At 47.3% G+C, this 18,755-nt stretch overlaps 1 protein-coding gene across 5 annotated transcripts in view; it reads left to right on the forward strand.

Annotated features, from left to right (window-relative positions):
* The window catches only part of TBC1D1 (TBC1 domain family member 1), a 217,306-nt gene extending 203,402 nt beyond the window's left edge, over positions 1–13,904 (forward strand). For 4 of the 5 annotated variants that reach the window (XM_068975380.1, XM_068975381.1, XM_068975383.1 and 1 more), the window contains 3 exons: positions 1,859–2,028; positions 8,636–8,809; positions 12,167–13,904. In XM_068975380.1, coding sequence (XP_068831481.1) covers positions 1,859–2,028; positions 8,636–8,809; positions 12,167–12,367 — 545 coding nt within the window. In that variant the 3' untranslated portion in view covers positions 12,368–13,904. The remainder of the gene's footprint in view (positions 1–1,858; positions 2,029–8,635; positions 8,810–12,166) is intronic. The other variant, XM_068975382.1, reaches the window with a different exon arrangement.
* Positions 13,905–18,755: the final 4,851 nt, after the last annotated feature.

The raw sequence follows: 18,755 nt of genomic DNA on the forward strand, positions 1-18,755 counted from the left end.
TTTAGTTCCTCTTTACTTTCTGCCATAAGGGTGTGTCATCTGCATATCTGAGGTTATAGATATTTTTCCCAGCAATCTTGATTCCAGCTTGTGCTTCCTCCAGCCCAGTGTTTCTCATGATGTACTCTGCATAGAAGTTAAATAAGCAGGGTGACAATATACAGTCTTGACATACTCCTTTTCCTATTTAGAACAAGTCTGTTGTTTCATGTCCAGTTCTAATTGTTGCTTCTTGACCTGCATGCAGGTTTCTCAAGAGGCAGATCAGGTGGTCTGGTATTCCCATCTCTTTCAGAATTTTCCACAGTTGATTGTGATCCACACAGTCAAAGGCTTTGGCATAGTCAATAAAGCAGAAATAGATGTTTTTCTGGAACTCTCTTGCTTTTTCGATGATCCAGCAGATGTTGGCAATTTGATCTCTGGTTCCTCTGCCTTTACTAAAACCAGCTTGGAGCTCCCCAAAATAAAAATCTCTCACTGTTTCCATTGTTTCCCCATCTATTTGCCATGAAGTGATGGGACCGGATGCCATGATCTTAGTTTTCTGAATGTTGAGTTTTAAGCCAACTTTTTCACCCTCTTCTTTCACTTTAATCAAGAGGCTCTTCAGTTCTTCACTTTCTGCCATAAGGGTGATGTCATCTGCATATCTGAGGTTATTGATATTTCTCCCAGCAATCTTGATTCCAGCTTGTGCTTCATCTAGCCCGGCATTTCTCATGATGTACTCTGCATATAAATTAAACAAGCAGTATTTCAGTTCAGCTCAGTTCAGTTGCTCAGTCATGTCTGACTCTTTGCGACCCCATGAATTGCAGCACGCCAGGCCTCCCTGTCCATTACCAACTCCCAGAGTTCACTCAAACTCACATCCATGAAGTCGGTGATGCCATCCAGCCATCTCATCCTCTGTCGTCCCCTTCTCCTCCTGCCCCCATCTCTCCCAGCATCAGAGTCTATTCCAATGAGTCAACTCTTTGCATGAGGTGGCCAAAGTACTGGAATTTCAGCTTTAGCATCATTCCTTCCAAAGAACACCCAGGACTGATATCTTTGCAGTCCAAGGGACTCTCGAGAGTCTTCTCCAACACCACAGTTGAAAAGCATCAATTCTTCGGCACTCAGCTTTCTTCACAGTCCAACTCTCACATCCATACATAACTACTGGAAAAACCATAGCCTTGACTAGACAGACCTTTGTTGGCAAAGTAATGTCTCTGCTTTTGAATCTGCTATCTAGGTTGGTGATAACTTTCCTTCCAAGGAATAAGTGTCTTTTAATTTCATGGCTGCAGTCACCATCTGCAGTGATTTTGGAGCCCAAAAAAATAAAATCTGACACTGTTTCCACTTGTTTTTAATAATGTACTTTTGCAGTGGTGTAGGCTTTTTACAGTTTTTAAAGATCTTTACATCACTAAACTCCTTATTTCAAAGCAGAGGAAATGGGCATTTTTTTCACTTGCAGCATCAGTAATTAGGGTAGAGTATACAAATCTTTGTTTTACCCATGAAAACATGTGTTTTAGTAATAACTCCTTTGAAATCCAGAGAATTTCTGGAAAAACAGACTAATTAAAAGTTTCTTTTTCACAGTTCAACTTTTGAAGCATGTTTGAATTCAGTATATTTTTGGAGTGAAAAAAAGATCTGAATCTGTGACAAAATTTTAGCAGTATGTTTGCATACATTGTTTTCTTAGTATTATCTTGACAACCCTATCTGAAATATCAGGATCTTCTAATTTAGGGTTGTGTTTCCCACTGTCCTGCTTTTCATGTGTGAAAGGGGACAGTGTGTCATTTTATCAGCAACTGAGTCCGTATTAACTTCTGGCTTTTCTGTGTTTCCCCAGATATGATCTTTCTTCAGGGATCAGAGGTCATATTTAAAGTGGCTCTAAGTCTGCTGGGAAGCCATAAGCCCTTGATTCTGCAGCATGAAAACCTAGAAACCATAGTTGACTTTATAAAAAGCACACTACCCAACCTGGGCTTGGTGCAGATGGAGAAGACTATCAGTCAGGTATGGTTCAGTCTGGACCCTCCAGAAGCTCCGTAATCCTGGATGTGCAGAAGCTGAATTTCTTCCTTCCTTCCTTTTCTTTCTCTTTCTCTGCCCCCCTCCCTCCGTTTCCTACCTCTCAGGACCTACCAAGTCCTGAGTAGCTTGTAGGAGGCACAGCTCAAGGCCTTGCTCCATGACTAAGTGTGTGTCTGAGTGTGCATGTGTTATGAGTGTGACACCGAGCACAGTTTCTTACAGTTTGTAAGAATTGTAACTGTAATTTCTTGCAATTAAGAGGCTTCACCCCTCATCGTTTGTTCTTCCAAAATTCATAGCTTTTATTCCTTGTAGGCTTTTGTAAAATGAGTGCTTTGATTTTTGTGCTGAATGGCATTAATTGGAATCTTCTAAAATATCTTGCTATGAAGTTGTGATAAAGAGTGTATATTCTAGAAGTTTGTTTCATGGTGTGTGTGTTTGTGAATAGTATTCAGTTCCACATCTGTGGTCCCATACCTCTGGTTTCTGTGTGCAGTAGAATTGCATGTATGCATGTATCACTCTCTGAAATGTTAAGAGGTTGAGAATGAAGTGACTTGGGAACTGCAGCTTGACCAGTTGTTAAATGGTCTGGGGTAAGAGTGGGAGCAGATTTTGACTCTGTGTCAGGAAGACTCTTCCAGTAATGATTGCTGACCATACAGGACTGAGCTGCCTTGCAGAAGGTGAGGTCACCCTTGAGAGTGTCCTGAGGCCAGATGGCTGAGTGCTGCGGAAGGGATCTCAGCACTGGGCCGCTGCAGACTCAGCGGCCGGGCCTCTCATAAGCTCAACATTTACAGCAATTATGTTAAAGCCAATAGTGAAATAAAGATATGTTTTTTAAAAGTGTGAGAATTCCTGCTCATCTGAGAGTGGTGGGCTGCACGCACACACGCAGCAGTTTGTGGTTCCATTTGCTGCTCCTCCTTCGGTGCTGAACCCAGAAAAGGAGGCACGTCTGGCCTGAGAGAGAGGGTTTTGCCCCGGTGCCGCTTTGGGTCTCTGCACATTTCATTTACTTATGTGAAGGAGCAGTGCTCTTCAATTCTGCACTTCCTTTTTCACTTCCCTGGCGCCTTCCTCTCAGTGTGAATCGCTCTGACTTATTGACGTCCTACTTTTTGCCAGGTTCTGAGCAACTCTGCATATACACACCTGAGCTTATTCAGTCATGACCTCCTGAGAAGACAGCTGGTTTTAACTCATGAGAAACCTAGGGTTCAGAGTGGTTAATTAGCTGGCCCACAGTCACATGGCCAAGAAGTGGAAAGGTGTTGTTTCAGACTGAGGCTCTCTCATGGCAAATGCTTTAGCAACTACTCAGCTCCACCAAGTGCCTCCAGGTATCGTTTAATCAGAGTTTTCCAGTATTGTCCACTAAGACAGAATCCTCCACCCTGTGATACTTTCCTTTCTGGCCTTGCTGGGCATTTACTGTCTTTCAGAGCATTCATTGTACATCCTTCTGTGTTTTGGCTGCTGGGGCGAACCCAAGAGCCTTGGTTCCCTAAACCCAAGTCTGTGCCAGTGACCACCTTGACCTGCTGCCTGGGCTCAAAGGCGGGCAGCCTTGCTGATGTTATTACCTTCTGGATATTGAGCCCCAGGGAAAAAAAAAAATCCTGTTTTCCTCCCCTCTTCTCTAAAGGATACTCACTAGGATGTGAGGATGTTCTTTAAATGTTGGAAGAATAGAAATGGTCACAGCGTGGAGAGAGGACAGGTGTGTGTGTGTGTGTGTACCTGAGTTATTTTAGGTACGTTTTGAATTTGGTAATCTTTTAGTCCATCGGCTCCCTAACAACTCTTGGGCACAGTGTATGGCTTCCTAATCTTCATTTTCATTGCTGGGACACTGGGCGCAGAGGGAGTAAATGCCCAGCACCCTGTATAGGGTGGCAGAACCAAGAGTGTAATCGACTCTGGGACACCAGGGCCCATCCTGTGCAGAAAAGGAGTGTGTAACACAGTGATTCCAAGTGTGGTGGGGGTTCCAGGAGTGCGTGTGCAAGGGCTGCAGGAGCAGGCTATGCAAGGAGTGAGCAGTGAGCAGGCCTGGCAGGGAGCTGAGGGAATTGGGTTCAGCCAGGCCTTTTCTAGGAGGAGGCAATGGCACTCCACTCTAGTACTCTTGCCTGGAAAATCCCATGGACAGAGGAGCATGGCAGGCTGCAGTCCATGGGGTCACAAAGCTTTGTTGCACAGGGCCAGGGAGAAAGTGTTTCAGGCTTTGTGGGCCATAAGGTCATATGAGGTAAGCTCAGTCTCTGGAGCCTGAAAGTGGCCAGAGCCAGTGTGCGTGTGGAGTGAAGTGACTGTGCTGCAATAAAGCTGTTTGCAGAGCATGCGGTGGGACAGCCCTGGCGCACGGGCTGCAGTCAACTGTCCCGCAGTTACAGCACGTGCAAAGCCACAGGGGTGAGAGACGTTCTAGGCACGGCTTCAGCTTTCTTGAGGGGAGGTGGGGGATTGGATGTGGCATGTAGGGACACAGCACCTGCTTCTGAGGTCCAGGTTTTCAGCCTGTCACAGGTCTCGCTGGGAAACCAGATTCACGGTACCAGGCAGCTCTCGGTCCTTCTCCCCTCCCACACGGTCCATCTGGAACTTGACCTCTGTGGGCTGTCAAGCTTTCTGTTTTCTCACTGCCCCTCCCCTTCCTGCAGAGGGTGCTCTAGTCTCAAGTTCAGCTTAGAGGTACAACTTGGGAGAGCCTGCAGGGTGGAAATGATACTGTGTTCCTTGCACGTGGCTGAGTTAATTGTCCTGTGTGTGAAAGGATGGAGCCGGGTGCACCCCTGAGATAGACAAGCTGCGTTTCACTAAATGCCTTCTCTGTGGAAACCTCAACTTTAGCCTCTGGGACACAATCTGCATCCAGGGTGGGCAGAGTCACTAAGGACAGGGCCCTGCAGCTCCCGCTCAACACAGAGAGGCTCAGAGCCGCCACCGAGAGGCCGGCCCAGAGCTGACAGGGTCCCAGGCAAGGGGCTCTGGGGCAGCTGCTCAGTGTGACTTAAAGTTGTCAGTTGAATGTAAGCCTTAACAACCCTCTCTCAGGAAGGGGGAAGCCCTGGGAATAAACAGAAAGGAAGGGAAGGGACGTCAGGGCTGTCTCATCACAGGGCGTGCCCTGCAGCCTCAGGTCAGTGCAAGGAAGATTGCAGGGGAGCAGGGTTGGGAGGATGGCGCACATAGCCCACATTCAGCATCCTGCAGGCCCCGCCTCACGTGGGCTCCTGACCAGTACCACTGTCCTACTGCATAGAACTTAACACAGAATCCAGTCCCGCCCCCCAGACCTGCTGAGTCAGAATCTGCCTTTCAGCAAGATCCCCGGGGTAGCCACACACACCTTGGAAAGGCTGCAGTAGGTGACTCCATCGTAAACACGCCAGACAGGTCTCAGTTCTGCTTGAGCTGGTAGGAGAGAAACCGGCATCTCACCAAAGCTCCCTTGTTCAGAAGATGCTCTTCAGAATCACAGTGGTGAGGCTGCCCCTTCTGCCTTGGGAGGAGTCCTCGCGGCTCAGGCAGGTTGCGCCATTGAAAGTTTGTCAAAAGGCCGATCGCTGCCATACCAAGAGGGTAGGGATATGACAGGGAGGCGTCCTTTACCCCTGGCATTGTTGAGAATTGCTTGCATTGTGGTGATAATAAAAAGCAGACCAACTTTCAGTTGGGTTTATTACTATTTTTAAATTCCCCACAGACACTGAACCCCTTTGATACCTGGGCAGATGCTCCACCATTGAGACTTCCCCCCACCCACCCCAGCTGGGGGGCAGGGGGTGGGGAGGGTGGAAAGTATGTGACTAGTTCTGTTCCCATCAAGGTTGATGGCTTCATTGTAGTGTCCACAGACAGCAGAGAGAAAAAGACACTGAGTCTCCAATAGCAGATGAGCCAAGAATGGAAAGGAATTCACTAAAGGAGACTCATAGAGCAGACTAATAATAGCTGGGGAAGTATGTAGCTTTGTGCATAATTTAAATGTAAATAACGTATAGTTCTTTACCTTCCTAGATTAACAGAATGAAACATTTTAATGCCAGTACCCAATTCCAAGGGTGTACTGTGTCTGGCACATTCTTAGTGTTGCTAGTGGCATTGTATGTTGATTATTCCCATTTGGGAAGCAATTTGGCAGTGTGTATCATGAGCCAGTAAAATATTCCTATCCTTTGATTCAGTAATCCCATTTCTTGGAATGTATGCTTGGGAAATAAGCCAAAATATGGGAAAAGCAGTACATACAAAGATGTTTAGAATTGTCATTTATAACAGAAACTTGCAAGTAACTAGATAGCCAACATTCGATGACTGGATTAACATGATTATTGATGCATCAACTTGATAGAATACCACAAAGCCATTTATAATTACGGTTTTGAAGAATATACAGCAATGTGAAAAAACATCCTTGGAGGACCAGGGCTCTGTCACTGCCAGCTGCATGCTGCCGCAGTCGGGGATACATTTCTGGGCATGACTGCAAGGCTGTGTGTGTTTTGGCACCAGGAGGTGGTGATGCAATTAAGCAGAGATGCCTGTGACCTGGGATGGTTCCTCGGGATTAACGGGGCCCTGCGAGAGCACTCCACCCTGTGCACAGCTGAGAATCCTTGACCTCAGCCCCTCTGCATCAAAGGCCCAAGGTTTCATCCCCAGGTGTTCCAGGTTAGGAGCTCACTTAAAAACCTGGGTGAAAGAAGAGACGTGTGTGTGCGTGTGCCGTTTTTCTCGAACTGTATTTGTGATTGCACATATGTGTCTTGGTTTGCGTGTGTGCGGCCTTTGTGCTGAGCTGGTCAGAAGCTCCACAGTGCGGCAGCCTGCCATTCGTTGCAGCACAAGCTTGGGTGTGAGGGGTTTCGTGACAAGTGTGGGAAGCGGATCCCTTAGCTCAGCTTGCCAGGTGTGTGTCTCATGATTCCCACAGATGCTGGGAGGTAGGGGTTATCACCCCTGGCGGGGGGGTGGGGGGGGGGAGGGGCGGCGGCCAGGGGCGGAGGCCAGGAACAAGGTCAGGTAACTTGTTCACGGTCATTCAGGGAGTTGCCAGCCAAGCTCCCATTCGAGGGCTGCCTGAAAGCTCCTGGGTCAGTTTTCTTGACTGTGGAATAGAGATGATAATCCCTGCTGAGCTCAGGGTCACTCTGAGGGACAGGAGAGAATCAGATCAATACAGTCAACTACACATGTGCACACACACATGTCACAAATCAGATGTGTAGCTTTTTTGTCCTGGAGTGACTTTGTGCCTAATTAGTATTAGCCACTGAATTAAATTGAAAGCCAGGAAGCTGAAAAGTTTTTCTCAAGGAAGAGAAAATTTCTGGGAATGGTGAAAAAGTAAACATGGAGTTTTAAAATTGATTTCAGGAAAGATAGGGCTCATTCATGTTTAAATGCTAAGAGGATACCATCAAGGGAAATGAGTTTTTCATTGATTTTAACTGTGTTGGAGTTTCTTTCTTAAGGAAATGCTGTGAAGAGGCAGTTTCTGCTCTTGAAAATACTAATTTCATTCTCTAAACGTGTTCTGATCGTGCTGGCTTTTCTTACGTGGTGACTGAATTCTCAGAGGTATGCCGGGGTTTCACGCCTGGGGCAGCAGCAGCCTCTGCCTTCGGATCCCTTCCCTCTTCGGCCCTGCCCCGGTCCAGCTCACTCACCAAGAGAAAGTACAAACATGAACAGCTCACTCACTCGTGCACTTTGGGGTTGTTTTTCACACGAGTGGTTTTTTTCATGACTGTTACTATTATGAGAAGAAAGGCAAGTCAGGCATTGTTTCGTATTCACTAATCTATGTGGGTGACATTTGGGTTTTGGCTCATTTCTTCATCTCTTATGTGCAGAGAAGGGTTTTTCAGTAAACAGTTCCATTACTTAGCTGTTCTTGTAACTCTGAAAACCCAGCTGAACTATAATTAAACTTTGACCTGGTGACTGGGCAAGTAGGGCTGTGATTCTTTTGTTTTATTCTGTCGTTGACCCATAGTTGATGTATCTAATAGAATTTTCAGAGAAAAGAGATCTGAGTACTGAAATAAGAATTAAAAAGAAACTTTTTAAAGCTTTTTAAAAAATAAAGTTTTGGCTTTGAAAAATGGCATCAGAGACCTACACTGACAATTGTTGTTGAGTCACTAAGACATGTCTTACTCTTTGTGGCCCCATGGACTGTTGCCTGCCAGGCTCCTCTGTCCATGGGATTTCTCAGGCAATTGAGCTGGGTTGCCATTTCCTTCTCCAGGGGATCTTTCTGACTGAGGGATCAAACCCAAGTCTCCTGCATTGGCGGATGGATTCTTTCACCTCTGAGCTGCCACGGACGCCCTATGCTTATTGTTTCTCTCAGTTTATTTCCAAATGCTTCTTAAATTCTCGATTCCTAAGTAAAATTATTCTCTTCTCCATTTAGAGAGTATTCTGTGCTTATCACTAAATAACATTAGGTGCTCAGTGGATATCTACTGACATGGTCACATGTGTGTGAGAGAGTGAGTGTGAGTGTGTGTGTGTGTGTGTGTGGTTTTTCTCATTTCCAATGCCTGATGACTTTTCTATGAAGCAGGTGTTTGAGACGGACATCTCGAAACAGTTGCAAGCTTATGAAGTTGAGTACCATGTGCTTCAGGAAGAGCTTATTGATTCTCCTCCTCTCAGTGACAACCAAAGAATGGACAAATTAGAGAAGACCAACAGCAGCTTACGCAAACAGAACCTTGACCTCCTTGAACAGCTGCAGGTAGGGCATATTTGCAAGGCCGCCACCTGAACCTTGAGCGTGTGGTAGTTCATTAACTCACCAGAGGCCCCGCAGGCTGAGTTTCCCACCCGCTGTAGGCCCTTTCTGCTCTGTTTGTAGTTGGGATCAAAGGTAGCCCAGGAGAGCTGTTCCTATTTGTTAGGGAGCAGACAGATTATCCTTTGCTAAGGTCAGACTGTCCTGGAACTTTCTGAGAGACTGTTTCTACACTTACCCTTTCAGGAGATGTGCCAAGAGCTGAGCTTGGGTCCACAGTGCTCTGGTGCTATTAACCAAACGCCAGCCATTGTGCTTTGAGTAATGATGGGAGAATCAAAGGCAGGAGCTTCCAGGAGCAAAACCAGCTAGGTCCTCAGAGTGACATCAAGTGAGGAGTAACAGAGTAAACCAGCGCTGTCGATCATAAATGTGAGTCCTTGGTGCAGATACCAAGGTTAGGTTCACGAAGGGCACAATTCTCCTCTCCGGAACTTTCCATCTTGGCCTGCATGAATGTGGGCGGGGACAGACCCAGATCGCCTGTGCTGGAGGGCAGGAGGGAGTGAGCACGGAGGTGCAGACCAGAGAGCCAGACCTTGCCAGACCCAGTGTCGCCCCAACGTCACCCACCTGCTCTGATTTCCTCATTTGTGTGACAGGACAGAAAATTACCTTACTGCCCCGCACGACCCCTCCACCGAGCAGATGGAGTAAAGTAACCGTGCCATCTGCTTGTTAAGTGACATGAGCTGATCGCTGGTACAGCTATCGTTACGGAAATGTGTGTGTTTCTGGGGGTGGGGGTGGGGTTTAAAAATTACTTTTGAGCCACTGGTGAGAAAAATTTGTATTATTTTCAAAATATATATTCTGTGGTGTTCTAGGCTGTCCTTAGAATAAGCTTTCCATCCTGATCTAAGCCTCTTCTTTTTCTGCCTAAAAAGTTACTGCTTTGCAGATGCAAACTTGGCAGCGATGGGAGAAAGGCCAGCATTTGGGAGCTTAATCAGTCAACCTTTGTCTAAAATGTACTCTTCCCAGCAGGGATTTTATGCCAGTATAACCTAGTATATAGTTACTGTAGAGAAACAAAGAAAAGGCTTTGCCTACCGAGTCCTGACTGCAGTCACATTCTCAAAGTCGGCTTCGTGTTCCCCTAAGATGGAGCTATCCTGACCGTGAAAATGGCAGTGTCTGGGTGTGATTTCTCCAGGGGATCTCAGCTGTAACCTGAAGGGGAGGCGCCAGGGGACAAAGAACCTTGTCTTGCATGTAACAATCTGCAGTGTTGGTGGGAATTTTAAATCCCTCCAGACAAACAGTCAGTCCCTGAAATACAGCAGGATGGAAAGCTCAGATCTCCGTTAGAACCATTTGTCTTGTTAAAACAGCACTCCACTAGAAGGTTGATTTTACTAGGCTGATACCCACGTGGGTTTGTGGTGAAAAGGGGAGGTAATTTGGTGCTGCTTCCGTTAATACTGTACCCCTCTTGTGAGGAGAAGAGTTGTGAAAAGCTGCTCCAACTTCTGTAGCCCTCCAGAAAGGCATCAGGCGGTAACTGGTAACAGCAGATGTTCAAAGAGTTGCACTAGGGATTATGGCAAGTCAGATTGTGGGGGCCTGAGTGTAGTCTTCTCTTTACCCTCTGAATCACATGGAATTACTATCTTTTAGCCAGACCACAGAAGTTCTATGAGACTCTCTTCCCTTTTTTCTTTTTCTTTTTTAAAACATTTTTCAGAGCCCAGGGATAGGTGTTCAGTGCATTACTTAATTTTCCAACATAAATCGTTGGTTTTTTTCCCAAACTATCAAAATTGACCTCTCTTTTGACTCCGTTCCATTCATATAGTTGGATACCAAAGCCCCATTTATTTTCTTGTTGAACACTGAAGATTGTCCTCTGGCAGCTGGAGACTAAACTGTCTAACCTCTTTTGTTCAGCAGCACGCATGAGACAATTGCATAGACACGACTGATACTGCCATATGATAAGGGATGTGCGTTTTTCATAGTAATCACTGAGTCACTGAGTGTCTGTGAGCTGGGTGCCTAAGAGAGGTCAGACCCACATGCAGGGTGAGAGAGCTTCGGTCTGAGTGAGGAGGAGACCTGACATTCGTGCAGACAGTAAACGACTATGCATACCAGCTCGCTGCTAAGCTGGCAGGTACCCCTGGGAGTGCCATGGCCTCGGAAGGAGTGGTCGCTGGAGGAGATAAGGTGGGACCGGCTGTAGGCCTTGACCGTGGGCAGGAGTATGGGGGTCTGAGAGGGCTGCTCGGACTTACCCCCTGAGTGGGACTACCCCCTGCCTGGTAACTGACCCACTTAGGGTCTCAGGCCTTTTTTCTTTCTGTTTTGAGTGTTCCAGTGTCACAGCTGGAGCTCAACCTTGAGTCATAAATTGCCTGCCTGGCACAGGTGTTACCTTGCTCAAAAAACTGTTTCCCTTGTTTTGAAAATGAGGGAAAAAACACCATTTAGTCTCTGGGGACACTAACAGGGCTGGGCGGATGAGTGAGCCAGAGCAGTGCCTTGCAGACTCTGGGCCTGAATACAGGGGGATGCAGCGGACAGCTGGAGCCAATTCTCTGGTTGCCTGGGAAGCCTGTCCGAGAGGACTCGAAAGAGGAGGAAGGTCCGTTGCTAGAGAGAAGCACCTGGAAGGGCTGCCAGACACTGACTGAGTGTTGAGGATACAGACTGGGGGGAGTGGGGACACTCCTGGTGTCTGGTCAGTGAGGCCACACATGTGACCCTCTTAGCAGAGCTCGGCCCCCCAAGCGCTCCACTCGTTCTGGGGGAAATGCCGGTTCTTGGTACTGGAGGGAAAACGAAAGGTTCAGGTTAGAGAGCTGTTCTTGCGTGGGCCTTCACTTAGAAACCATTTGGATGGTCTGTCTAAAACCAGTGTGCACCTGTAGCTGCATGTATTTGTCAGAGCAGGCAGACTGTGCTACAGTAACAGCACCCTGGATCCCAGGGCTCAGTACTGTACACCCACCACCTTGTCTCCACGAAGCGGTCTTGGACCATTTTGCAGCCGTCTCCTGCAGGCAACTCAGGGACCAGGCTTTCTCCGCACTGGGAAGCCACTGTCTCCACGTGTGGCTTCCAGAGTAGCCACACAGAGGAAAAAGACGTTGGAGGTTCTCCAGATGGCCCGGCCCACCCTTGAGGGAGCCTGGAAAATAGAGGCTTTTGTGGCCAGAAGTGGTAATAAACGCAGAAAGGTGTGTCTCTGCCAGAATTAGGCTCCGAAATGCCCCCAAGCCTGGACAGCGGAGCACACAGGGGATCTCCCACCGTCTCCCAGGCAGTTACATTCACATGTCTTCTTTTATTCTCCAGGTCGCCAATGGGAGGATCCAGAGCCTGGAAGCCACCGTTGAGAAGCTCCTGACTAGCGAGAGCAAGCTGAAGCAGGCGACCCTGGCCTTGGAGCTGGAGAGGTCAGCCCTGCTGCAGACGGTGGAGCAGCTCCAGAGGCAGATGGCAGAGCTGGGCAGCCGGGAGGCTGACCCCACACTGCCCAAGCCCTCGGGTGACTGATGGCCTGGGGCCCAGCTCCTGCCAGCCCACAGCTCCAGAACAGGTGTGGCCACCGCCCTGACACTGTCCAGGCCTTAACTGAGAGAGAGGCAAATGCTGGAGGAGAACGGAGAACGAAGCGTGCTTCTCAGGGAGGAGACTGGCTTGCCAGCACACAGATTCTTCTGAACTGACTCACAGTGCAGGGGACGAACGTCCCAGTGTTTTTGTTGTTGTTTAGGTTTAATTCTTCCCTTTTCCAGTCTTGATTACTGTACTCAGTAGATTAGATGGCATGGACTCGAATAAATGCACCTTTATGTTTCTTTGTTGCTTTCTTTTTCAGCATCCCTGTGTCTGTAAAGGGCATTTGTTAGTTCTCTGGTATTTCAGAGAATGAAGAGGCTGGAGATACGCTTCCTCTGGCAAAGATGTGTCCATTGTTCTTCCAAGAGGGTTTGCATGATTTACACCCTCAGCATCGCCGGCGGGGTGCAGTTGGCCCTTGACCATTCTTGTTGCGGAGGCCCCAGATTACCCCTGGGAAAAATCAAAAGTGATTTATTTAAATTTGGCATCTTAAATTTGGTCACTATGCTTGATATTTAATGAAGTCTGTCTTTGAAGAACAGTTTTCACATGTTTTTGCTTAGCCCTTAAGTATTGATGACATTCACTGTAGATACATGTTTTTACGGGAAGATCACCAGTTTTTAGACTGCACCCGGGTATGGCTAGCGTGTGGCTGACAGTCGTAGAGTTTGGAGTATTTATAATTTCACTGTGGCGTCTCGTATCCACACTGTAGAGTCTCATATTTATGTTGTGGTGTCATGTGACGTGAGCAGCCTTGTGTCCCTTCGAGCCTCCACCCCTTGGGAATCAGATTCCTTGCTGAAGTTGCCCAGCACGTCAGGACTTTCAGGGGCCCCAGACATTCTGGGGTTTTAAAGTCTTCAGACTTTCAGCCTGGAATTACATCAAATGTACGGCAGCTGAGAGCAGTTTTTCGTGGTAGGATGTGCGTGTTGATCGTAACTCACAGCCCAGTGACCCACTCCCTCAGGACGAGGAGAACCAGTGCCTTCAGCCGTCAAAAGGCCGCTGCCTGGTGTCATCTGGTCACCACCTGAGGCCCTTGCTCATGACAGGCTAGAGCGGGCGGTGGATTAGAGAGGGGACGTGTAGGCAAGTTCACTTCTCAACAGCAGAACCATTTCTGGTCTGTATCATCATAACCCCTTCTATTCCACAGGACTTCTTTGACACCCTCTGTGGTGGGTGTGTCTTTCAAGCCTGAGGTGAAAGGGTTTTTAATACCTGTAGTCTTTCTAGATCTTTCCAGATATTTCCAAGGGAGGCGCACCTGCCACCCCTGATGCCTACACAGTTGGTTGACACCGGGGACTCTCTACTGTTGCCCGTGTCATAAACCACGATGACAAGCCTATAGCCTTCATTATGAATTGTTCCACCAGCTATAATTTAGCGGAGTTAACATGTGAGGTCTTCTTCCCACATACTTTACTGGTTTGAATGTTTAATAATGTTGAATTTTGGACATCTTATTACCGTTACTCAAAAACATCAACTCTGCATTAAATAAGATACAAAGCAATAAAACAAGTAATTCATACTCATACTTTTGTGCGTTTTTCTTTTTAGTGTTGGGTTTTTGCTTTTCAGCAAAAAGCTGAAGGACCACCCCAGGTGGCACCTGTGGTAAAGAATCCGCCTGCCAGTGCAGGAGACATAAGAGGTGTGGGTTCAGTCCCTGGGTCAGGAAGATCCCCTGGAGGAGGGCATGGCAACCCGCTCCAGTATTCTTGCTTGGAAAATTCCGTGGACAGAGGAGCATAGCAGGCTATGGTCCACAGGGTTGCAAAGACGTGGACATGAATGAAGTGGCTTAGCATGCATGTGAGCCCCTGTGGGTCAGAGTGTGACTGTTCCCTAACCGGCAGTGAGTTCTCTGAGGGATTGGCGTCTTGTTTTTCAAGTGTTGCTCCCCAAATGTGACACCTCTACTCTATGTGCATAGTAGGGCTGCTCAGACCAGACGCAGCCGTGGTATGTGCCAGTGGGTGCTGTCATGAGGTGGCACTGGATGGAGAGGACAGTGGACACGGGCCTGTGTTTACAGGTTGGACCGTCAGCCTCTGTCTTAGCTGGGGACAGATAAAGTCATGGTTCACATCATTGCCTGAGGATTCACAGAGCCAAGTTTTTAAACTAAGAAAGTTTCCTGTTGTGTTCTTCCCCAACACAACAACTATATGCACACACACGTGTGCACTTGTAGGTTGTCTTGTCTTTTGATAAAATTTATATCCTCTCAGACGGAAGACCTTGAATCCCCAGGAAGCACCCTGTGACGCAGAACACTCAGTTGGGGTCCCTGTGAGGAGTTACACGTAGATAGAACAACAGTGTTTATTTGGGGATCTGCGTTTGTTTTGGTTGGTGAATTGGGGGGAAAAGATTGCTCTGAGGGCTGTAGGATGCAGGAGTTGTTACCAGAATAAGAGAAAATACTACTGTGCGAGACGCTGCAGAGGGGAAGGTGCAGAAGGAGGTGCTCATGAGAACTCAGAAGGCCCTTCTGAGAGGCAGAACGCATGGAGGTGCTGACGCAGGCCTGGCCCGAGGCCGAGGGCTCGGGGGCAGCTGTGGCCGCCACGCAGTGACCACCTGTGCATCTACGGCCAGTGTTTGGTAGTGGGAGTAGAGCCAGCCCAGGTAATTGCTCAAGGTCAGAACACGGGAAGAAGAGCTGGAGGCGGAGAACGAGGACAAGGACCCACAGACACCTCATGCCTGTCTGTCATCATACTTGACTGATGCCCTTCAGAGAAAAGTGGCCCTGGCTTCACTTTACCTTCCAAAAACCACACAAGCATGTCTTTGAGTCAATTCTAATTTAGAACCGTGAGGCAAGGGGACACAGGGGAAAGTAGTCCTGGCTTAACCAAACTGATGTAATACAAACCAGGACAATTAATTTTGGAACCTGCCTAACCCGAATGAGAGCATGCACGTGTGAGTCATTCGACGGAGGCCCTCCAGCTAAGTATATATGATTCGTGATCCATAGGGTTAGGATTCAGAGACTGGTTTTGACTTTGTCACTGATGGTACAGCATTGAAGACTTAAAACCGCAGGAACCACAGCTGACATGTCGGGCCACCCCAGCCTTCCATCTCCTTTCCTCTACCATTGTTGTGCCATACGCTCAGTCTTATCTGATTCTTTGCGACCCCATGGACTGTAGCCTATCAGGCTCCTCTGTCCATGGATTCTCCAGGCAAGAATACTGGAGCGGGTTGCCATTTCCTCCTCCAGGGAACCTTTGCCACCCAGGGATCAAATCTTTGTCTCCTGTGTTGGAAGGCAGCTTCTTTACCTGCTGAGCCATAGGGGAAGCCCCTCTATGAAACTTCCCTCTATCAAGTGTGACCAAACATTCTACAGGTTAAGATCCAGAAACTTGCAATGTAAAAATAATTTACCGGCCACATTGTCTTAAATGGAAACTACTTTAAGGGTTTGGGATAGCTCAAAATATCTCAGGTTGGAAAGAACCTTCTGTTTTATACTGGAAAATTATTTTCTATCTCATTTTACAGAGGGAAAAACTGAGAAGAGAGCTTCACTAATGGTTGCTGCAGGTCAGGGGGATCCTCAGTCTCCCGACCGACTAGTTAATGATCTACATCACCCGGCTTTAATTCCAGTGTGTTCTGCAAATCACTTCTGATGGCATTAAAGTTCAAGGCAAGGAAAGGTCTGCTTCACTTTCCAGAAGGGTGATCTGTATAGTAAGGAGCCCAACTCAGGTTCTCTCCTGAGATGTGAAGTCTCCAGGGGCCTTAATTTGTCCTGAGTTAAAACCAGAGGGGAGGACTTCCCAGTGGTCCAGTGGTTGAGAATCCATCTGCCAGTGCAGGAGACACGCGTTCCATGCCTGGTCCAGAAGGATCCCATGAGCCTCGGAGCAGCTGGGCCCTGTATGCCTCAACTGCTGAGCCTGTGTGCCAGTTACTGAAGCCTGCATACCTGGAGCCTGTGACCACAAGAAGAGAAGTCATCGCAATAATAAGCCCTCAAACCACAACTAGAGAAGCATTGAAGAACCATTGCAGCCAAAATAAATAATTAACCCCAACCCCTCCCAAGAAAAACAGAGGCACTCCCCAGTCTATGTGTGGCAGAGAAATGCTACTGCAACAGGCTTCAATTAATTGGGTCCAACCTTTGTTCTTGACAGTCATTTCTTTTTTTACTTTAGACTTCTAAAACCCTTGCATTGCCATGTTAAAAAAAAAGATCATAGAATTGCCTTTGGTTTTTAAGAAGTGAAACTTCCCAGTAGGTAAAGTTTTTTGTTGCCATGTTTAGAAACTATCAGAATGATTAGGAAAATATAAGAGCCGGGGTATGGAGCAGCTACAGCAGTTATTAATTAAAATTAATAACAAAAGATGAAAAAGAATGTTCTTAGTACTTAGACTTCATAGATTAACTGCCTTCATATCTCTAAAGTGAATAATCAACTGTTTTGGTCGTAAACCCTTATTAGCAAGTCGTTTGAATTTATGTCATTGTGTGAATATTTATTTTAAAGTTTGACTAAATTATATGAGATAGAAGTTTTAAGTGAGATGAAACAAAATAGTTTAAAAATACTAACGATTAAAAAGTTGATATCCAGTGTCTTTAAGGAGAACAATCAACACTTCATTTTAAATATTGTTTAAAGACTGTGACGCAGTAATTCGAATGTCAGTTTCCAAGGTCAGCCTCGTGTGATGGTTTGAGTGCACTGCCATGGCTGAAGAAAAGATGGCTTCCAACCTCTAAATGGAGAAAGGGCACTGCTGGTCACAGTAAGTCAGGCTGTGCATTAGTTCACATGTACTCACCAATTGTGCAAAGGCTTTTTGTGGATACCTGGCTAGTAAATGTTCATCTTTCTCCAAGGCAGATTAATGTGAACTAATTAAAATGTGTTAGACTTTTATATTTTTAATCAAGGACTAAAAAGCACTCAAACTCCATTTGGAAAGCTTTGAACAGGTTGTAAAAGCATTTCCAAGATTGTTTTGAGTAAACGTGCACGTAGCTTTTGGTTAAGAGATGACCTGAACAATAACACACCAAGCATCCTTTTCGGACAAAGCCCTTTCCATGGCACATTCTCAGCAGCCTTTATTTGTGCTTTCCCTTTTGGAGCCCAGCGTGCTCAGTAATGGGGCAGGGGTGGAGGCACTGGGGCGGGGATCTTCCTCGCCCATGGGGCTGCCTGCCCCCTCCCCGTGCCCCTTTCCTGCTGTCCTGCAGGGGCCTGAGGAGTGCTGGGTTGTGCGGAGCAGAGAGAAGCTTCACGTGTGTGTGGAACCGCGGGCTTAGCCTGGACACCTGACAGGGCCACAGGGAGACAGGCTTGCAAGATTCTTCGTCCCCGTCAGATTCGCCTGCCTCTCCTCACTCTTCTGGCTACGTCTTCCTGCTATTGTTTTCACCTCATTCGTTATTTGGGTCTGTGTTTTAGGTGTCTTCTTTCTGCTCTTCTTGATAGTGGTTCTTCCTAAACCTCTCATCGTATTCCTCATTGCTTCCAACTGTAGGGAAAGCTGACCCTGTGGCTTTGGTTCTTGGCCCCTGCTGGGTGATCCTGGGGCCCCGTCTTAAGGGAATCGGTGCAGACGGTGAAGCCTCGCATGAGGGAGGTGGAGGAAGGTGTGCTTGGTGGATGTGGGAGCGGGGCAGGTCGACGTATATGGCAATGTTCTGCCCACCTCAGCTCTTCCTGTACTTTCCACTGAGGATTTCGTGTTCCATTTTCCTTCCTCTGAGGCTCGTGGCAATCACCTTGACCCCTAAATTTCATATGCTCTAATCGTCTGTTCATGTTGATCATCAGAAATGGTAAGGTAAAATGAGTTTTCCCTTCAGGACCCCTCTCCTTCGCCCTTTATGCTTCTGGGATCACTCCTGATATCAGAGCGGCCCCCCTCTCTTCTCGCGATGTAGACTTGGTCCCACGTGCTCCTCAGAGCCTGACTCTGGTCACTGATGTCCACCTGTTTGGCTGTTTTCACTCTTTTCAGTAGGTGGTTACAGTGCCCCTGCTACAAACCAAACCCTGATCTAGGCCCTGAGACCACAAGGGAAGTCCTGCTGCCCTTTTGTGTAGCAGAATAAGGAATGTTTACTGACTGAAATTAGTAAACAAAAATTCGTCACGGGATGAGGACTGCCTATGCAGAGCTGTCAGAGAAGGCTCAGCTGAGGAGCCGGTACGCACGGTGGGATCCAAAGGATAAGGAACCAGCTAAAGAGGAGTTAGGTGGCTTAATGTTGGAAAATGACAGAGTACTTTCCAATCATGCATGATTCTATCCTAAC

This window comes from Capricornis sumatraensis, chromosome 7 (genome assembly GCF_032405125.1).
Source record: "Capricornis sumatraensis isolate serow.1 chromosome 7, serow.2, whole genome shotgun sequence".
Taxonomy (NCBI): Eukaryota; Metazoa; Chordata; class Mammalia; order Artiodactyla; family Bovidae; genus Capricornis; species Capricornis sumatraensis.